The sequence below is a fragment of the Myotis nattereri genome, assembly GCF_964212035.1.
Source record: "Myotis nattereri genome assembly, chromosome: 2".
Lineage (NCBI taxonomy): Eukaryota > Metazoa > Chordata > Mammalia > Chiroptera > Vespertilionidae > Myotis > Myotis nattereri.
In genome coordinates this window covers 195,483,687-195,503,100 of record NC_138076.1, presented here as the reverse complement: position 1 = coordinate 195,503,100, position 19,414 = coordinate 195,483,687, and the positions used below count along the sequence as shown (strand labels likewise).

Here is a 19,414-nt window from a genome sequence, read left to right as displayed (position 1 = left end):
TAGATGAAGCTATCATTTAGTAAAGTTTATTCTACAGCCTTTGATTAAAACTGGAAGCAAATACTTAAAGGGCAAAGAGGATAATCCAGAGATGAAAAGAATGAAAGGACTGTAACCCAGAATCACTGTCCTTGTACTTATATAAAATATGAAATGAAATAGCCACATCTCTAAAAGGATTGACAGCAAAATGGCCTACCGAATTCTGTGACGGACTTTCTGTGAAACCCAGCTTAGAAAACCCATGTGTAATCCAGGCTTCCTCATCCAGGCAAAACTGAATCAATATCAGATTGTTGACTGAATCAATATCAACTTGAATTGTTGAAGAGACTCTTCTGGTCTTCAAATTTGCTCCTCTAAGTACTTAATGTTTGATGAATGAATAAATTAATGAGTCTACCTGTGTTACCCCATTCCTTCCTTAGGTTTTACTATCTCCCTTCTATACTTGTTGCCCATTTCCTCAAGGGAAATAGAGTTCATACATAGTCACAGCATTAGCCAAGATTTCATAACTGTTCCCTGTGCCCTGATATGAAATGTAAACTTGTCTGATCTTCAAGGTTCTCTGTTAATCCCAGATCTTTACCTGAACCCTTTCTACCTAAAAAACAACATTTGCACTTGCCAGCCCTTTTCCTTAGCATACTCTACCTTACTCTTATTATTGATATGCAAATCCTCAGAATGAGAATGGAACTTGGAGATCAAGTCCTACCTCCTTCCCAGAATTGGAAAACTCTTCAGAACATCCTTGTACCACCATCAACCAAGTCCTGCTTTGAAAAATGATCCTTCACTTGCCACTTAAAATGATAAGAAACTTACTTCTGTTAAGAAACCTTCCCTTAATAATTAATAAATTCACAGTGGCCAAGACATGGAAACAACCAAAGTGTCCTGTGATAGAAGACTCCATAAAGAAGATGTGGTACATATACACAATGGAATACTACTCAGCCATAAGAAAAGATGAAATACTGCCATTTGCAACAACATGGATGGATCTTAAGAATATTATGCTAAGTAAAATAAGACAGTCAGGAAAAGCTAAGAACCATATGATTTCACTCATATGTGGGACATAAAATGGAAACCCGTGAACATAAACAGTAGTGTGGTGGTTGCCAGAGGGAAGGAGATTGGGGGAGAAGGGGGTCCTACTATATAGCGACAGTAGAAGATTTTAGTTTGGGTGGTGGGCACACAGTGCAATATACAGATCTTGTAACATAGAAACCACACCTGAAACCTACATGATCGTGTTGATCAATGTCCCCATAATAAATTTAAAAATAAATTCATTCATTTGTTTTTATTTATCAGACATATTATCTTCCTGTTATGTGCCAGGAAATGTACAATATTCTGGAGGAATATTGTAATAAACCTTAGTCCCTACTGGCTGATCTTTGGAATCTAATAGAGTGAGTCTGCTGAAGAACAGATATGTGAGCAATATTACCATGATTCTGCAAGATACATCATCAGTGTATGTATCAAATGCAATGCTGAGACAGAAAAGCAAATAATTAATGATTCCTCCATTGAATCAATTTCACTCTCTATACTCTTGGTGTGATTTTTTTCCAGAAATCACCAAGTCTTCTAGTTGTTGTTTTTTCCTCTTCTCATGAATTTGTAATTACCCAAGTTTGAGACAGAGTGGCTGTCTATTCAATGATACAATGGCTCACAAATTGGAGCATATTTCGCTATACTCTGCCTTCCAAGGGCCCAGGGCCATTAAGAGAAACAACACTTGACACTTCACATAGATTTTATATGTGCTAGACACTCTTCTAAGAACTTTACAGATATTGATTCATTAAATACAACAATCCTATAAGGTAGATATTATTATTATTATTATTATTATTATTATTATTATTTAAAGCTAAAGCTAATTGAGACACAAAGGTTGGCCACTTACCTAAAGCTGCCCAGCTAGTTGGTGATAAAGCTAGATTTTGAACCTAAGGCATGTGGCTCAAGGGTCTTTGATCTTAATCATTCAAAAGAAAAAGCTTTGAAATAGCTATCTGGACAGACAGCCATGTAAAACCTATACAGATAATGGGGTGGAAATGGGAGGGGACTGGAATTGGAGGGTAGAGGTTGGAAGACAGGGCTCAAAGATTTCTCATATAAACGTTTTCCAAATGGAAGCCTCAAATCTCTGGCAACCAATTTTTACTGAGAGGATGGTAGGCATAGAATAGCATCTTAAATACAAGTAATCATCTCTTTGTAAATATCTAGTTGGAGAGGGATTAGAGGTAGCACTTAACTAAAGGTGAAAAGCATGAGGGAGCTATGTGTTTACATAAACTGGGTCTTGATGTTTTCTTTTCCTATTATTCCTGAAACAGACACAATGATTGTTTCTTCTCTGGTGAGTTTAGAATACAAAGCTCAGGTTTTGCCTGGAATTTTAGATCCCCAGAGCTAGAACAGAAATTTTGAGGTCATCTAAAGCTGTAAGGAATAAGTCCTTTTCTCTACCCTTAATACACACACACACACACACACACACACACACACACACACACACACTTTTACAACACAGAAGAGGATAAATATCCATTAGAAATAAGATGTAAAGTACCTGATGCCCAGAAGGGCATTAGTGGCCCTCTATTAAAAGTGATTAACCAAAGTAGGCAGGAGTCATCATGAAAATACAATGATATTAGGTACTGAGTTATTCTTTTGTTGGATCTGATTGATGTTTTTCCAACACTCTAGATTGAATAAATGTTTAGATTATATGTCTGACCTCTTGGTCCTATATTTTTAATTCGTTAGTTCCAAGTCTTGGAAAGAGGATTCTCAAATATCCACCTCAATAAAAGATCATAATTATTCACAAGTAGCCAGGCATTTGAAGGCAGCTGGTCTAAGTTGGGACACTTCTCATAATGGAAAACTCATGGCTTCTAAACCACATATAAAACCACTGTGTTTTATCAGTTTGTCCTGCATGCACTCCTGTTTTAAAACCTATTCAAGAACAACCGGAGTCCCAGTAACTAGAAATCTATTTCTCACCCCTAAGTATCCTCAGGTTTTTTAAAGAAAAGTTGACATCTTACCCAGACCTACCTTATCAGAGTGGGGGACTCTCCTGTACTCTCCATGTCAAAGATGTATATAACTCGTGTTCCAAGTGTGACAGGACTAGTTTACTTTTCCTTAATGGAAACTCTGTCCTTAAATTTCAGACTTCACTATTTCTCTTTCAGCTTTATAGATGTTAGAAGCCATGCAAAGGGACCCGAGAGACCAAACTTCTCATTTCAAGATGAGGAGAGGAAGCTCAAGGAGAAGAGAGCATCATCCTAGTATCAACTTGGTGATAAGAGTTGTTCCTGGTTCTCATTCCAGGATTCTTTCTGCTGTACACTCCTTTACTTTTATGTGGTTCTGAAGGTGACATTGTGTAACCAGGAAGCCCAGGAAGGTGCAGTGCCTGTCCCAGTCAATTCCCTAACCCTCTGCTCACTCCTCTCCCAGATCACATGTTTGAACCTGCATCCAGTAGAAGGAAAGATCATTAGCTCTTACTCATTTCCATGTACTCTGGAGTCAGTCCAGTGTATGGTTCCAAGCTGTAGTCTAGGTCCCACTGCTCTGGATGCCTTGAATGGGCAGAGTCAGTTTCTCCAGGTTCTGTTTCATCTTTCAGCTTCCGAAATAGTTTCTTTAGCTTCCTGGAAAAGAAATGGACCAGTCACCAAAAGCCTCTGGAAGACAAGAGTTAGTTCTGCAGACAGAAAGGAGAAACTTAAGTGTTGACACTAAAGTTATCTCTGATCCAAGGACAGATAAAGGGGTATGGAGGAGACTGTTTTTTTCTTAAAGACAACCTGAGAAGGTCTTCATCAGGATAATGAAAGGCTCCCCCACAAAGGATCATGATAGAAACTAAATTCTTCTTGCATTTTAATAAGCAATAAGAGACTTGGCCCTGTCTGCCAAATACTGAGATAGTCCTATCATCTAGCAGGTGACCTGTCTGCCCTCTTCATGGGGAAGAGAGGGTGTCCAGAAAATAGCAGAAAGATGCTCTCCTTCAAAGTCAAACATTTTTCAGGTCTTAATAACACAAATAGCACCATCTTTCCATTAAAGCCAGCCAAAACACTGTCTACCACTGCTATGTGTTGAAATCAATCTCCTCCTAATTCATGTCGAAGTTCTAAACCCTAATGTGACTGTATTTAGAGACAGGGCTTTCAGGAGGTCTTTAAGGTCAAATGAGGTCATAAATGTAGGGTCCTAACCAATAGGATTGGTACCCTTATGAAACAAGGAAGATACAGTGATCTCTCTGTGTTTACCAGGTGAGGGCACAGTGAGGAGATGGTCATCTGCAAGCCAGCAAGAAGGCCCTCACTAGAAACTAAACTCTTCTAGTACTTAATTTTGAACTTTCCAGCCTTCAGCACCTTGATAAAAATAAGTTTCTGTTGTTTAAGCTACATAGTCTGTGGCATTTTGTTATGGCAGCCCAAGCAGGACTTTTTTGGTCTAGAATGATAACAAGACAATAATGGCTCAGCCTCTAGGGTTTGTATAAGGAATAAGTGAGAGAAAATTTATATAATTTTTATTACAGTTTCTGGGCATGGTAAGTATTCAATAGATGGTAGCTATTATCATTTTAATATTAAATGTTAAAATATACCTGAGGGTATAGTCTTTTCATACTTCCCATTGATGTATAATATATAGATAATGAAATTAGATGAAGGAGCAGGCTGCCAATTCTGCTAACTATTCTATGAGAAAATTCCTAGGATATAGTTTAGAGGAGAACAGAAGAACAGATAGACTTGAAGACTTTAAAGGGATTTTGAAGTCCATGTTCCATCTAAATGCAGGACACCACCCCCGCCCTCCACATTCCTCACACAAGATCATGCGCCCCCTGTGTGGCTATTTCCAGACTAGCACTCCTGTCAACATTAGGCATCTATTGTTAGAAAGTGCTTCTAACAGTTTATAGAAATCTAATAATTAAAAATTATGTTCTAACCAATGTCTTTCTAATATCAATTGCCATCAAGAAGATGTAGTATAGTGTAGTGGGTAAAGTCTGATCTTTGAGGTCAGAAAATAGTTGTTTAAAGCCCAGAGTCACACTTCACCAGCTGTAGTTTCTTAAGCCAGTTATTAAAACTCCATAAGTTTTACTTTCTTATCAATGAGCAAATGTTAAATAGCTCACAGGGTTAGTTAAAGGAGATAATCTATGTAACATGCTACACTTTGGGCTTGGTACATGCTAAGAGCTCACTAAATATATATCTATCACTGGCTCTATCATCATCATCATCATCATCATCATCATCATCACTACCACCACCACCACCACCATCATCATCAAAGGAGGATTTAAAGGATAAGTTGAGATCCATTTAAGCAGCAGTAAAATAAAATAAAATTTATTTCAAATAAATTAGCAAGCGATAATTCTGTGACATTAAGAAATTGAGAAAAACCCAGATGGAGCCTGAAGATTCTGAAGCCAAATAGAGTAGACCAGCTGAGACCCTATCTGTGAGTCAGAACAAAAGAGAAAAGAGAGAAGAGAGAGAAAGAGAGAAGAAAAGAAGGACAGAGTGGAAGAGGAGATAGGAGGTGGAAAAGGAGGTCAAGAACCAGAACTCAAATTGAGACTTCTCCTCCAGGTATCAGTAATCAGAAAATTTGGCTAAATCTTTAGTAAAAACTAATTAGTGGTTTTAATTAAACATGGAAAATCGAACACATGCATATATCCTTATCTACTTCTGAAATGCTAGAAAAATAATAATGAATTTTAAAATGTATGAAACCACAAGGTTAAAGAAAACAGGTATGAATACAGTAGTATATTGAGAGATGTAATGAATGCCTTGGAAGATGAACACTGATGAAGAGTTAGCAAAGCTGTTATGGTTGAATACCAAGTGCCTATAGTAAAAGACATCATAGAAAAGCAAGCCAGCTCATGCTGCAAAATATCAGAGAGGTTCAGAAATTGCAGGCACCACGTATCACCAAAGGCAGTTGTCCATGACTGGTCAATGCACTGTTTAAGGAAGAGTAGGCCCTAATGTGTCTATCAATCCATATTTTCCAAGTGACTACCACTTTCTAACACCAGCAGGATCAAAGAGTTTATTTTGAGGAGAAAATGAACCAGGAAAACTCTAGATCTGAAATAAAACCAATAAAATAATGGGAAGTTAAAATAAATAAACCCTAAAAAGAAGTACAAAAGACAAATAAATGGACAATAGAAAAAATAAGAAAATTAATCAATCTAGGAACTCCAATATAATGAGAAAGATAAGACCAAGAAACTGGTGGGGAAGAAAATACATAAGAAAATGTCCCTGAGGTGAAGAATATGCATATTCTGGTTGGAAAAACCTACTCAGCATAATGGTTAAAAAAAAAAAATGGATCTCTGCCAAAGCACATCACCATGAGATTTCAGAAATCTAAGAATAATGAAAAGGATTCTAAAAGCTTCCAGGTACAGAGGGACAAACATAAATTCTTTAAAAATTATTTGGAATCAAAATGATATTAAAATTCTCAACATCAGCCGTTGACACTGGAAAATTCTAGGGAAATGTATTAACATTTAAGAGGTAAAGATTTTAGCACAGAATTCTATACCCAGCCAAAGTATACATCAAGTGCAAAGGCAGAATAAAAACATCTTAACATATGCAAGTTTTCCTAAAAGATATCCTTCTATGCATCATCCATCCTCATGATATTCCAGGAGGATGAATTTCACCAACCAAGGATATAAAGCAAGAAAAAATTCAATATATAACCTACAAACAAGGAATCCATCAGAAAGAGGAGGCATTGAATCAAACTCAGATTGATAGCTGTATAGAAGGTTCCAGTTTATGGGTATGCTCTCCAGGAAAAAATAACTGCAACCAATAAGATATCTGATGTATTTGATGAGGTAGTCCAGCTTTTATATATGTAGATAACAAAGAAACCTAACTTTGCCTAAAGGAGAGGATGTTTCCCTAAGGAAGAGATGTATAAATTAAATAAATGACAAGAGATGATAGAAAAAGCATGGAAAAGAGCGAGAGTGTGTGACAGATGAATGTATGTTCTAGGCCAGCCGTGGGCAAACTACGGCCCGTGGGCCGGATTCAGCCCGTTTGAAATGAATAAAACTAAAAAAAAAAAAGACCATACCCTTTTATGTAATGATGTTTACTTTGAATTTATATTAGTTCACACAAATACTCCATCCGTGCTTTTGTTCCGGCCCTCCGGTCCAGTTTAAGAACCCATTGTGGCCCTCAATTCAAAAAGTTTGCCCACCCTGTTCTAGGCCCATGGAATTATTTGTGCAACAGCCAAAGGTAAATGTGAAAATGGCTCAGAGGAGAGACTGAAAGTTCAAAACGTTTGGGGCACAGAGCAGGAAAGAGGAAGTGACAAAAAATAAGACAAAAGACAAGGCAAGTTCATGGCATTGAAGGTATCATACAGTGCTTTAGTAAGAGATTATGGAAGCAGAGTCTAGGTGATTGCAATGGACATGGAGAGATGTAGACAGTTTGAGACATGCTTAGAAGATGAAGTTAAGAAGCTGGTGGTGAACTGTATGTGGGAATAAAAGGAGAATAAGGATGGAAGGGTCTTTGGGCATATGGTAGATGGTGACACCGTTTGCTAACACAGGGAACACTAGAAAACAGGCAATTTTGATAAAGGGGATGAGGAGTTGGAAGTGGAGGATACCATGAGATAGCTAGGTAGAGATGTCTAGTAAGCAATGTTATGTAGGTCTAGAGCTCTGAAAACAGGTCCAGGTTTGAGCTCAAGATCTGAGAATCATCGTGGAGACAACTGCAATCCTACAATGAACACCACATGTAGACTGAGCAGAGGGGAAAATATCTACAGTTAAGGGAGGGATGGAGGAAAAGGAGCCTTCAGAGAGCAAGGAAGGAGAATCATAGGAACAGCAGGCCAACTGGAAGACCACGTAGCATGGAAGAGGGCAGCAGAAGAGCTTCAGGAGGCACTGTGGAGTCAGCAGTAAAATACACCAGGGGTAAGCCAAAAATGAGGGGGGTGGGGGGTACCATTTAAAAAACTGATGCAGAAAGTCCTTCAAGAGCAGGATTTAACAGGAATCCTGCAAGTTGTATAACATACAAATGGGTCATTTGGAAAGCTTCAGGTTATGATTCCGACCGTATGATGCACTCGCTCGTTAAAATAACTTCTTTGATGTTACCCCCTTTTCCTTTCGTCTGCTATTTTTCTGTCTTTTATAATGACAAGTCTGAGAAACTGTCCAAAAGGTTCAGAGCCTTTCCTTTGCTTGTGCCCCCTAGGCTCACCCCAAGACCATGGGGAGTGTCTGTCTTACCTGGGGCCTCCTGCCACAGGAATCCAGGCCCCAGGCTGTCACCCACAGACCCTGGTTCCACAGCCACTGCGAGCCTTGTTAAAGAAGGCAGAACCAAGCCTTAAATGGGCCAAAGAAGAGAAACATATCAATCTCTGAGATGTGTATTCCTTTTCTTGACACCTGACAAGGTTCAAATTTGTTCCCTAAACTCTGGATTCATAGCCAGATTCCACAGTATTTGAGGAGAACACAGACCTCCGCTAACTGTGATGTCTTTAAAGAGCTGGTTTATGTCTTGAAAGATAATATTTATCACATTTACCAAAAAAGTAGAAAGTTTATAAAATCTTACTGGCTGTGTCCAAAGGTTATATTCCTGCTATTTTGGGATGTGATTCTGTGTTTTCAGTAAGAATAGGGATGTGGGACTTTTTGCTGGTGGAAATATTGCTCTACCTGCTCTCTCCATCCCAGAGTTTGCCCAGGTGAGAAGTTGGCATTTACCCTTTCACACACACACACACACACACACACACACACACACACACACACTTATCTTTCTGAATGATACAATGCCTATTTCCAATTCTGCTTCAAGGAATACAGGACCTAGTTTGAGATAAAATTATAGCGAGGAGTTGGGATGTCATGTGGCATGTTTTTCACGGATGGGGAATCTATTTTCCTGTCAAGGACCATTTGGATATTTTTTTAACATCATTCACTGGCTATATAAAATTGTCAACTTAAAAATTAGCCTGCTACATTTGGTCAAACATTTAACTCACCCCTAATGCCTTGGAAGACCCAGACCAAATGATTTAGCGGGCCATATCCGGACATTCCCCGCCCCTGTTTTGGAGGCATCACACAGTTTGGATTCAAAGTATACTTTGCACAAACACATATGGAAGAAGGAAAGGTGGGGATGGCATGAGGGAGGTGGGAATGAGGGAACTCCCTAACAATGGACTCAGGTAATAAATGGCATGGGATCAGATTCTGCCTTGCCTCTCACCATGCGCAAAGTCATCCCAGAAGTCACTGCCGATGATCTTTATCAAGGGGCCTGTAATGTTTAAGACCTTCTGACTCCTCTCTGGAAAGCATCTGCTACAACTCTGTCAGGCCCAGGAGTCTGGGTGGCATGATTGGGAATAGTCCGAGGCCAGACCACATAATCCAGTTTTGTCATGTCTTTCTGGTGTCCCAGGTTTTACTGTCTCCCTGGGAAGCACTTTGTTTTTCCATCTGCAGGGCCTCTGAACCAGCCCAGCAAAGGTGAGAAGTGACACTGCCTGGTGGATGGTACCTGGACAGAGTTGGGTTTCCATAGTGGCCCTGTCGTGGACACCTGCCACATTTAGGGGTGGGAAAAGGGAATGTCTGATAGAGAAGCTTATCCAAGGTCCCAAAGGATGAGTGTGCAGGATTCTTGCACATGCCTGCTATCTGTGCCAACCTTGTGGAGACCTGTGGGATTAGGAGGTGATACTATTGCTCAAAAACCAGTGTTTTCAGCAAAGGATGCATTCCAGTAGTAGTGCATGTGACACCTTTGGTCTTGTATCAAAGGTGTATCTACACTTGGTCTTGTATCTTATTAAAGCACCTGGGAAAGCTATTTCCTTTCCTGCTCTTATTCAGTCCCACTGACTGCAGCCAAGGAGAAAATCTATCTGCTGCTGGTATGTCCTTAACACCACCCCATGCTAGTGGATAAGAAAGTGAATGCAGCTCTTAGGTTAATGTCATTGATTAGTAATGCTCTGGTTTCATTGTTTCTTTCTATTGTTATTTGCTATTTATGGTAACTGATTGTGTTTGTTTTCCACTGTAGGAAATGTTATGGATTTTAATAAAATTCATTTAGAGGAAATTAATATGCAAATAGCTATTCAGGTAGATATGAAGAAAAAATTTAAAAATTGATTCACAAATGACTAAAGATTGGGAAACGGTTCTAATCCAAGAAGCCTGCTGGATGTCAAGATTCTCAAAGGCATCAACATTGTAGTTGTGGTACTTTGAGCAACACACACACACACAGAATCTAATGAGAATATTGTACCCTCAGGGGAGAGATCAATTATGGTGGACAGCCTGACCTACAATAAAGATCAATTAGATAGTCTTTCACATTTTAAAATTTTCTTTGAAAGAACATTAGAAAATTGCTCTCAGAAATAGGAAATGAATACTATAGACCAGTGGTTCTCAACCTTCCTAATGCTGCGACCCTTTAATACAGTTTTTCATGTTGTGATGACCCCCAATTTCATTGTTACAAATTGAACATAATGAAAGGATAGTGATTAATCACAAAAACAATATGTAATTATATTTGTGTTTTCTGATGGTCTTAGGCGACCCCTGTGAAATGGTCGTTCGACCCCCAAAGGGGTCGCGACCCACAGGTTGAGAACCGCTGCTATGGACAGTCAATCTTACAACTGTATAATCTTATATTTTTTACCCCAAATATTCTTATCTAGCATGATCACCTGCCTAACTCCTCAGACTTGCTTCTTTATAAAAAAATCAAGTCTGTTCTCTAAGATTAATATTTATATCCCTTGAGGAAAAACTTTTAGGCAGGTTCTGAAGGTACATGAGAGCTACATTTTGAACCAAAAGCCACTGGGCCCAGGACAGAAGAGGAAAATCGTATTCCTGAGTTGCTCTTTTCAGTCTATTCCCAGGACTTGAAATACTTACAAGCATCACATGTGAACATATAAGCAATAACATTCAGCAACACCTTAGCAACCTGGAATCTCAAAGAATGGTTCTTCCTTTCTCAGATGTCCATATTTTCCATTTTCTAGAGAGCTGAGCATATATCCAGGCTGTATTTTCACATAACTGGGTTAGACAGAAATTTTTCTAGAATAACTTTGCTGATGTCATGCAGTGAGTATATTATACTGTCTCCATCAAAGGGCTAAAGACCTTTGGGCCTAATTTTTATAATTTACACTGTTCCTTCTTCATGGTTAGGCTCAACTGTCATTTCTCTTAGGACTATAAAAGACTCCTTTTTATTTTCTTGCTCATTTCAACGGTGTCACACATAAGGATATTGCCAGGTGCTGAATCCTGGATTGGATGGATCTAATTTATTCATAGTAGGTTCTGAGTAGAAAATGGAAGGTCCATAAATCATAATCATAGTTATTTCATGTGACCAAACTCAAAATACAACCTGTAGAATTATAAAGAGCTTTGGAGATAGAATACTTAGGGTTTGGTGGAAGAATTTTTTGTTCTATATCCCTAAATTTAACTACATAATTATGTTGGGTGTGTCCTTTAGCAAATTAGAAACTGAAATGAGAAAAAATATTTTGAAACAAAAACATGTGTTTGGAATTACCAGTGACTAGCTTCATTGACTAGAGGAGAGGTTCACAAAATGTCTGAGCTGAAATGAGAGCACCTGAGAGATGGTTATAATGCCGTCATTTTCATCACAAGATGAGGACAGTGAGACTTAGAGCAGTGACATGCCCACAGCTTTATGAGTTACTATGCAATTAGCATCAATTAACTGTAGCATATTAAACATACATCAAGCATAAATCAGAAAATTTAGCCTTCAAGGCAAACAGTCGTGTGTTAGTTTCATCTGTTATGGAGCTGATGGAGTTGATTGATTGGGGAACAAACCAACACACTGCCCAAACATATGCCTAAGTTCTTGCCCCTCTCGCACTCTATCAAAGGCTGCTGGGTCCAGAGTGAGAAGGCTAAATGGTAGAGCAGATGTCCAAAAATGAAAAATGGACATCTCGTGCCCACAAGCTGTATACAATTCCATCCAGAACAGAACAACAATGTACTGGGAGGGCAGATGTCTTCCCCAGATGTTGAGGGGGAATGTAGACTTTCCTTTGTAGCAGTGATGGAGGGGCTGGTTTCAAAGCTGCCCAGGGGCAAGATGTGGCTTTGGTACATCTTTTTTTGGTCTACATATTTTCTGGGTATTTGTCCATAACAACTGTGGTCTGTCTGAGATGGTAAACTCCTAGAGAACAGCAACCATGTGTTTCACCAGCTTTGCTTGATGACTATCACTGACTCTTAATCAGAAAGCTGGAAAACAGGGAACAGCTTCAGAGGGTTCACTTCCTCAAGATTGATGACTTCCTGTCTGATGCCTAGAGGGCCGCTAGCTTAAGCAGGGAGGTAGAATAAGGCGCCCAGATACCAATGCTTTCACCAACCCTCCTCCAAGAGAAGCATGTACCAGGGGGCCACCTGAGGTTGTCCTAGTGTAGGGACAGGAAACCATTCAAAGCATTCAGTCTAATTAATAGTGGGTGATGCTAAGATCTGTTCTGAGAACTGAAATCGTAAAGTTTTATGTAGGAATGTTGAATATTCTCATTCCTTGAAGTAGAGCTCTCACTATAAAGGGTTTTGTCTCCAGGTAAATGACATTTTTCTCCATGATAACTTTAGCTCTGTAAGTGTGTTTCTGAGGAAGACCAAAGAATAATATTCTCAGGAGAACTTTCAGACAGTTACAGCCCCCATAGAGGCAGTTTTCCATGGAGAAAGGAGTTGGATCCTATGTCCTCTAATGGTTCCATTCAGCTCAAGAAATCAGCAACCTTTCAATAGGTTTAGAGAGATTCTGGGCTCTTGCCCTTGCCATGGCTCTGAGACTTTGATCAGAGAGGTGCCATCTCTATGAGCCTTACTTTCTCCAATTTGTAGCACCACCTGGGTGAGGAGGTGGTTTTGATAAGTCTGAGTCAGTCTGTTGTTTGTTTAGAAAAGATATCTCACTCAAGAGAAATTGTTTCTTTAAACAAAATAATTGCAGACCATCTTGTTTCAAATGATGGTGGCAGCCTTCTTCAATAGACAGACACAGCCTGGAAGAAACCCTCAGCTTAGGAAGACTTCTCTAACAGCTCCCAAATCCCTGACCTTTATTCACTCTGAATTCTAACAGAGTTTACACCACACAGAAAGCATCCGCTCACATACTTTCTTTTGTCTCCCAGACTTAATATGTAAGCTCTGAGAAGACAAGGACCATTTCATATATGAATTTTTAAATTTTAAAAATTTAATTGCATACAAATCTTGTGCTTAGGTTGAAAGAAAAACAGACAGGCTGTTGTTTATAGATTGAATGTTTGTATCCCCTCCAAAAGTAATATGTTGAATTTTTGTTTTTAATCCGCACCCAAGGATTTTTCTCCATTGATTTTGGGGGAGAGAGAGAGAGGAAAAAAAAAACTCGACATGAGAGAGACACATCAATTGGTTGCCTCCTGCATGTATCCTTACTTGTGCTGGAGAACCTGCAACTGAGGTATGTATTGAACTAGGAATTGAACCTATGACCCTTATGTCCACAAGCCAACACTCTAACCACTGAGCCAAATCTGCCAGGGTCATATGTTGAAGCTTTAATTCCCAACATGATGGTAGTAGGAGGTGGAGCCTTTGGCAGGTAATTAGGTTTAGATGAAGTCAGGATGAGGGAGCCCTTGTGATGGGACAGTGCCCTTATAGCAGTGTTTCTCAACCTGTGGGTTGCGACCCCTTTGGTGGTCGAACGACCCTTTCACAGGGGTCACCTAAGACCATCCTGCATATCAGATATTTACATTACGATTCATAACAGTAGCAACATTACAGTTATGAAGTAGCAACGAAAATAATTTTATGGTTGGTTCACAACATGAGGAACTGTATTTAAAGGGCCAGAAGGTTGAGAACCACTGCCTTATAGGAAGAGGAAGAGACACCAGAGCTCTCACTCTTTCCACATGCACACGAAGAAGAGGTCAATGAGCATGCAGTGGGATGTGTGTTGTTTATGCCAACTAGTCTGTGCTTTTTTGTTGTAGCAGCCTGAGCTGATGAAGACAGCTAGTTAAGTTTAGACTGAAACATTTGTGGGTATGACTCTTCAGTATACAGTTCTCATCTTTTAATATCTGAGTCATGTGAGCCAAGAAGTGAAAGCAGTGGTATTTCCTTCAAGCCTTCTTGCCATGTGGATACTGTTATGCTGTTATGTACCTCAGAGCCTGGCTCTCTGACCTGTAAGGAATATTCTGTTAGTTAGTTGTTCTTCAATTCCTTTGCTTCCTGTACTAGCCAGAGTGGATCCCAATGTCCACAACTAAGATGGCCAATAACATGAACAAATACAGTTGGAAAGGAAGGGATTAAACAAGTGTTTTTGTTTTATAGCAGGACTTCTCAGAACCACTGATACAATATGCATAGTCAATCTCTAAGGGAGAGAAAAAGGGTATGGCAGTATCTTTAGCTAACCCCATGGGGACTGACTATTGCATCCTGCAACAGTTAATCTTGCAAGGGGTTTGCAAAGATCTCCAGGCCTGGTACAAATTGTCCATCCGGGCCTCCTAAACAGAATTGGCCCAGCCTGTAAGTGCTACCCCAGTCATTTCTGTCATTCCCTGGTTATTTGATGCTTTTCTGCCTGAAAATATTCCCTGAAACAGATTTTTCTGTAAACACCATAAAGCAATATAAATGAAGGGCAAAACAAGTTACATTTTCTTTGACCTGAAGGAAGATTTTCATTTGCTCCGTCTTCTTTTCTTTAGGCCTCATGCCTGTGAGTTAGTGTTTATTCTCATCACTATCTCAATGTAAAACTTAATTGAAAGTCATCCTTCTATAAAATCTGTATAAACCCAACTGGGAGGGGAGAGAGAATCCATGTAAAAATTCATTCTACATTTCACCAGCTATGCATCCTTCTCCTCCTAAGATCATATATTCCACACTTTCTTAGTGATTTTTCTAAACAGTTACATTATGTTTCAAACTTTCATATTCACCTATCCACCATACTGAACATCTCTTTTACTTGTTCACTGGGAGAACAGATAGCATTAAAATATTAGACAGCTTGAGGTCAAAGATATCCAGCTCCTAGCTCTGCCTCTTGCTGCTTATGTGTACTTAACGAAGTGCTTAATTGTTCTGAACCTCAAACATCCCAAATCAGATTGGCAAACAAGGCTGTGAGAGGAGCCCTACCTTATGGGGAAAGTTATTGGCAAGCAGACAAAGGAAAAATAGCCCAGCTATCTGAGAAGAGGAGAGGCCATGAAAATCCTGCTGAAAGTCCAGCCCCGCTGAGCTAGGCCCTGGCAGCAAGGAGGGAGATGAGAAGCATTCGTTACATACGGTACTCCAATCTCAAAGATATTGTTCTGGATCAGCTGCTTCCCCAACATGATGATGCTAAGCTGAATGCAGAGCTCCATGAGGCAGCCCCCAGGAGCACACTGCAGAGAGGAAAAGACAATGGAAGGAGTGGTTAGACCAAGTGAGCTCAAAGGAGCAAGGGCATGAATCCAGACATGGTGCAATGGGGATATGGATGAGGCTGGGAGTGATGGGTGCCCCTGTAAACCACTAGACAGGCAGGCAACACCAGTGGCTAGCCATACTTACCTCTTCCATGCGATAACCATTGAACACATAAACATAGCTTCCAGGTCGGCCCACAAACCTGAAATTGAGAAGTGTGGGAAGAGTTAGGAAAAGAGAGAAAGTCAGGGCTCCTTAAGGGCATGCCTTTAGAGCAAGAACCACTGCCCAATGTTTTTCTTGAAAGTACTGGCCAGGGCAGGTGATAAATCACCCAGGGACAGTTCATGCCCATTAGCAGCTAACAATCATCTATAACACCTAGGGTTCACCTCCAGGGGATAGGGGGCGAGACTAGTGTGGGGCGGGAAGGTCACACAGAGGTAGTGTGTATGTGTGTGTGTGTGTGTGTGTGAGAGAGAGAGAGAGAGAGAGAGAGAGAGAGAGAGAGAGAGAGAGAGACTAAGCACAAAGTTTGGATTATCTCTAAGTGTGTGCATCTCCTCTCAACTAGTTTCAAGAATTGAGTTCTAACTGCAACTCCTCAGTGAGCACTACCGATTTCCCATGAAATGAAGGATGAGACAGACTAAAGTAAGTGGAGAGTCCTGGGAACAGAAAAAAAAATCTAGACTTCTTATTGAAAACGTTCAAAGGAATGGAAGAAGCCTGCCTCATTCCTCTTTAAGTAACATCAATTTTATTGGGGGACAAGAAGCCAATCATGGAACTAGACAGGAATCCTAATTATTTGAAATGTCATACCTAGGTCCACCTGTTAAAATTCTACTCATCTATTTAAGGCTCAGTTTAACCTGTGCTTCTCTGTGATGTTTCCTTGTCTGTGTTCATCGTTCTAGCTCTTATTACAGCATTTTTTTTCAGATTACAATGTGCTGTTGCCAAGACAACTCTTTCAATATACCACAAGTTTATCTAAAGTCAGGACCCTATTTATTTATTGCCTAGAATATCATGTTTGCCATTTGTTATTGATAGCACAACTAGATAGAAAACACCAGTGAAGTATATACTCATTAACATGAACAGTTTCTCTGCTCCTATAATTTCATAAGAGCCAAGGAAACACATTTATAAGAAATTATCAAATGCAGATGATGACAGTTCTTGCTACCAATGTCTATTTGATGAGCATTTAGTTCTGGGGAAGCTTGGCATAGTTGATGCCTCCTGGGAAATCTCCTTGTAGATAGCCAATTGATCTGACCACAAAATATTTATCAGAAGTGATTTTACATCCAGACCTACTACATAATGAAGAATTGGACTGGACTTCGTTGCTGGTTCCTGGAAGGAGTCTCTAAATCTTTGGAATTTCCTGACAGGAGTACCTTTGTTATTCTTAGTGGGCCCTTGGGATTATACCTAAATTTATGCTAATGAGATCACTCAGGATGAAGGAGACCATGCCAGAAGGGCCAACCATGTGATTAGAGGGTTAGGGCTTTGAGCCAGGTACTAGCAGCCTGACCTCAGGGGAGGAGAGAGCAGAGTAGAGATCGAGTTCAATCACATTGTGGATTATTCAATCATACCTAAATAAAAAGTCTGGACAATGAAGCTTGGATGAGCTTCCTGATTGTTGGTATACATCAATGTGCCAGAAAGCTAACATGTCCTGAGAACATGGAAGTTTTGTTTAGGACCCACCTAGGCCTTATCTTATGTGCCTCTCCTGTTCACTGGTTTGGATTTGTATCCCTTTGCTATAATAAAACTGTAATTGTAAGTACAGCACATTCCTGAGCTATGTAATTTGTCCTAGTGAATTATAGAACCTGAGGGATTAGTGGTTGTAGGGTTAGTTGTCCAAATCATGAGTGGCCTGAGAGCCCCACAGCTTGCAGTTAGTGTCTGAAGTGAGGACAGTATTGTGGGAGACTGTGCCCTTAAGCTGTGACCTTTGTACTACTCTGAGTAGTTAGCATCAGAACTGCATTGCAAAACCTAAGAGCCTCTGGCTAGACATGAAATTCTCTACTGCCTCATCCCCAAAGTTAGGAGACACAAATTCTTCTAAGATTCACCCTTCAGGAGCCAGAGCCAAACCCCTGTAGAGCTTCCCTATTTATCAGAATCTGAAGATGCTAATACAAAATGGTTTAGTATTAACTGCTTCCTAAACAGCCAGGCAGGGGTGGAGATGGGGAATGGGGATGTGAATTGACAATGGGAACAGGCTGACTCCAGTGGAGGACCCAGACTTAGTGACCAATTTCTCTTCCATATATGACGCCAACACACTCACCTCCCTTTGAAAAAGGCCACATAGAAGATGGGCGAGTAGGCATTGACAAACTTTAGCAAGAAAGCTTTCAGTATCAGGCGTTCTTCAAAAGTCTGTTCTGTTTTTGGAACCTCTGAAAGAGAAGAGCAAAGCTGATAAGATGGAGAGATTTCTCACCTCTCTGAATTTTGACCCTGTGACATGAGTCAGTCTCTCAGCTTACGTCTTCGGAGGAAAAACCAAGAGATTCAGCTCTCTGGCACTTCTCTCCTCTTATCCACTCAAGCAATGGTTTCACATTGTGTTCCTCAAAGAGGGTATGGGAAAGCTTAACTTCCTCCTACCACCTTGACTCACCAAGGGAATCCAGCTTTTACTTGTATAATTTCCACTTCTGTGAGATTTTACTTGAACACAAATTCCTGACCAAAAAGGCTTATTCAACCCTGAACTAGAGTAAAGAGGTGGCAAAGATTTATCTTGAGCAGCATGGCATTGTTCCTCTTTCTCTCCTCCACCATTTTTAGCAGGAAAGCCTTCAACTATATGTCCTCTCCATAGGCTGAAACATCTATAGTCCACTCATTCAAATAATGAAGGATCCTCAGATAAGTAAAACAAACACAATCTAAGACTAATGTCTCAAACTTGGGGGTCATGGTGCCCATGTGTTCTATCAGGTCCAAGCAGAGATGCCAGCTGATATTCCCAGAAGGACCCTGAGGAACATTGAGCAGAAACATTATTGATGCCTTCAGAAGACTTGAGACCCATGGTATGCTCCAGTGAACAGCTGTGCAGAGTGCTTAGTGAGGTCTCCACAGATGGTGACAAATAGCTGAACAAAGAAGAGATTTCAGAGCCATACTTCAGGGGCAGAAGGAAAGCACTAACCATGTGTCATGTGCACCGATGAGTACAGCCTGAAAGTGTGCTGAGCACAGGGCCAGAGTGCCAGGGCCATGTGGCCAGGGAATTCTGTGGCCAGGGCGTTCTGTGTCCAGATGAGACTGGTGTGTGGACCTGCCTGACTTGTCTGCCCACCTGACTCACACATGGATTTTGTAGGCATCTTTAGAGAAGTGGACACAAGACCCTGTTCTTCTCCACTGAAGTGCCCTTCTCTGACCCATCCTCTCATGTACAAATCCTTCCCATCTTTTAACATTCAGATCGAATGTTACACATAATCTCCTTCCGCAAACTTTCCCATATGCCTTCAGCTGGTAATAAAAATCCCTTTGTGTGTGTTTTTAAATAATATTTTACATTTATCTGTATTAATTACCTACATCCATGCCCTATGAAAAATCACAGTAATAGTAGCTTTCATTGATTTTCTGTGTCTTAGTTTGGATTACCTTCTAAGTGAGGAATTCTGGAGTAAGTAG

General features: G+C 40.1%; 1 protein-coding gene across 2 annotated transcripts in view; it reads right to left on the bottom strand.

Moving 5' to 3' along the window:
• Positions 1-19,414, bottom strand: part of ANO2 (anoctamin 2) — a gene marked incomplete at both ends in the record, with an annotated part of 294,774 nt that overhangs the window by 29,673 nt on the left and 245,687 nt on the right. For both annotated transcript variants that reach the window (XM_081084448.1, XM_081084447.1), the window contains 4 exons: positions 3,571-3,716; positions 15,590-15,690; positions 15,860-15,917; positions 18,045-18,156. In XM_081084448.1, coding sequence (XP_080940574.1) covers positions 3,571-3,716; positions 15,590-15,690; positions 15,860-15,917; positions 18,045-18,156 — 417 coding nt within the window. The remainder of the gene's footprint in view (positions 1-3,570; positions 3,717-15,589; positions 15,691-15,859; positions 15,918-18,044; positions 18,157-19,414) is intronic.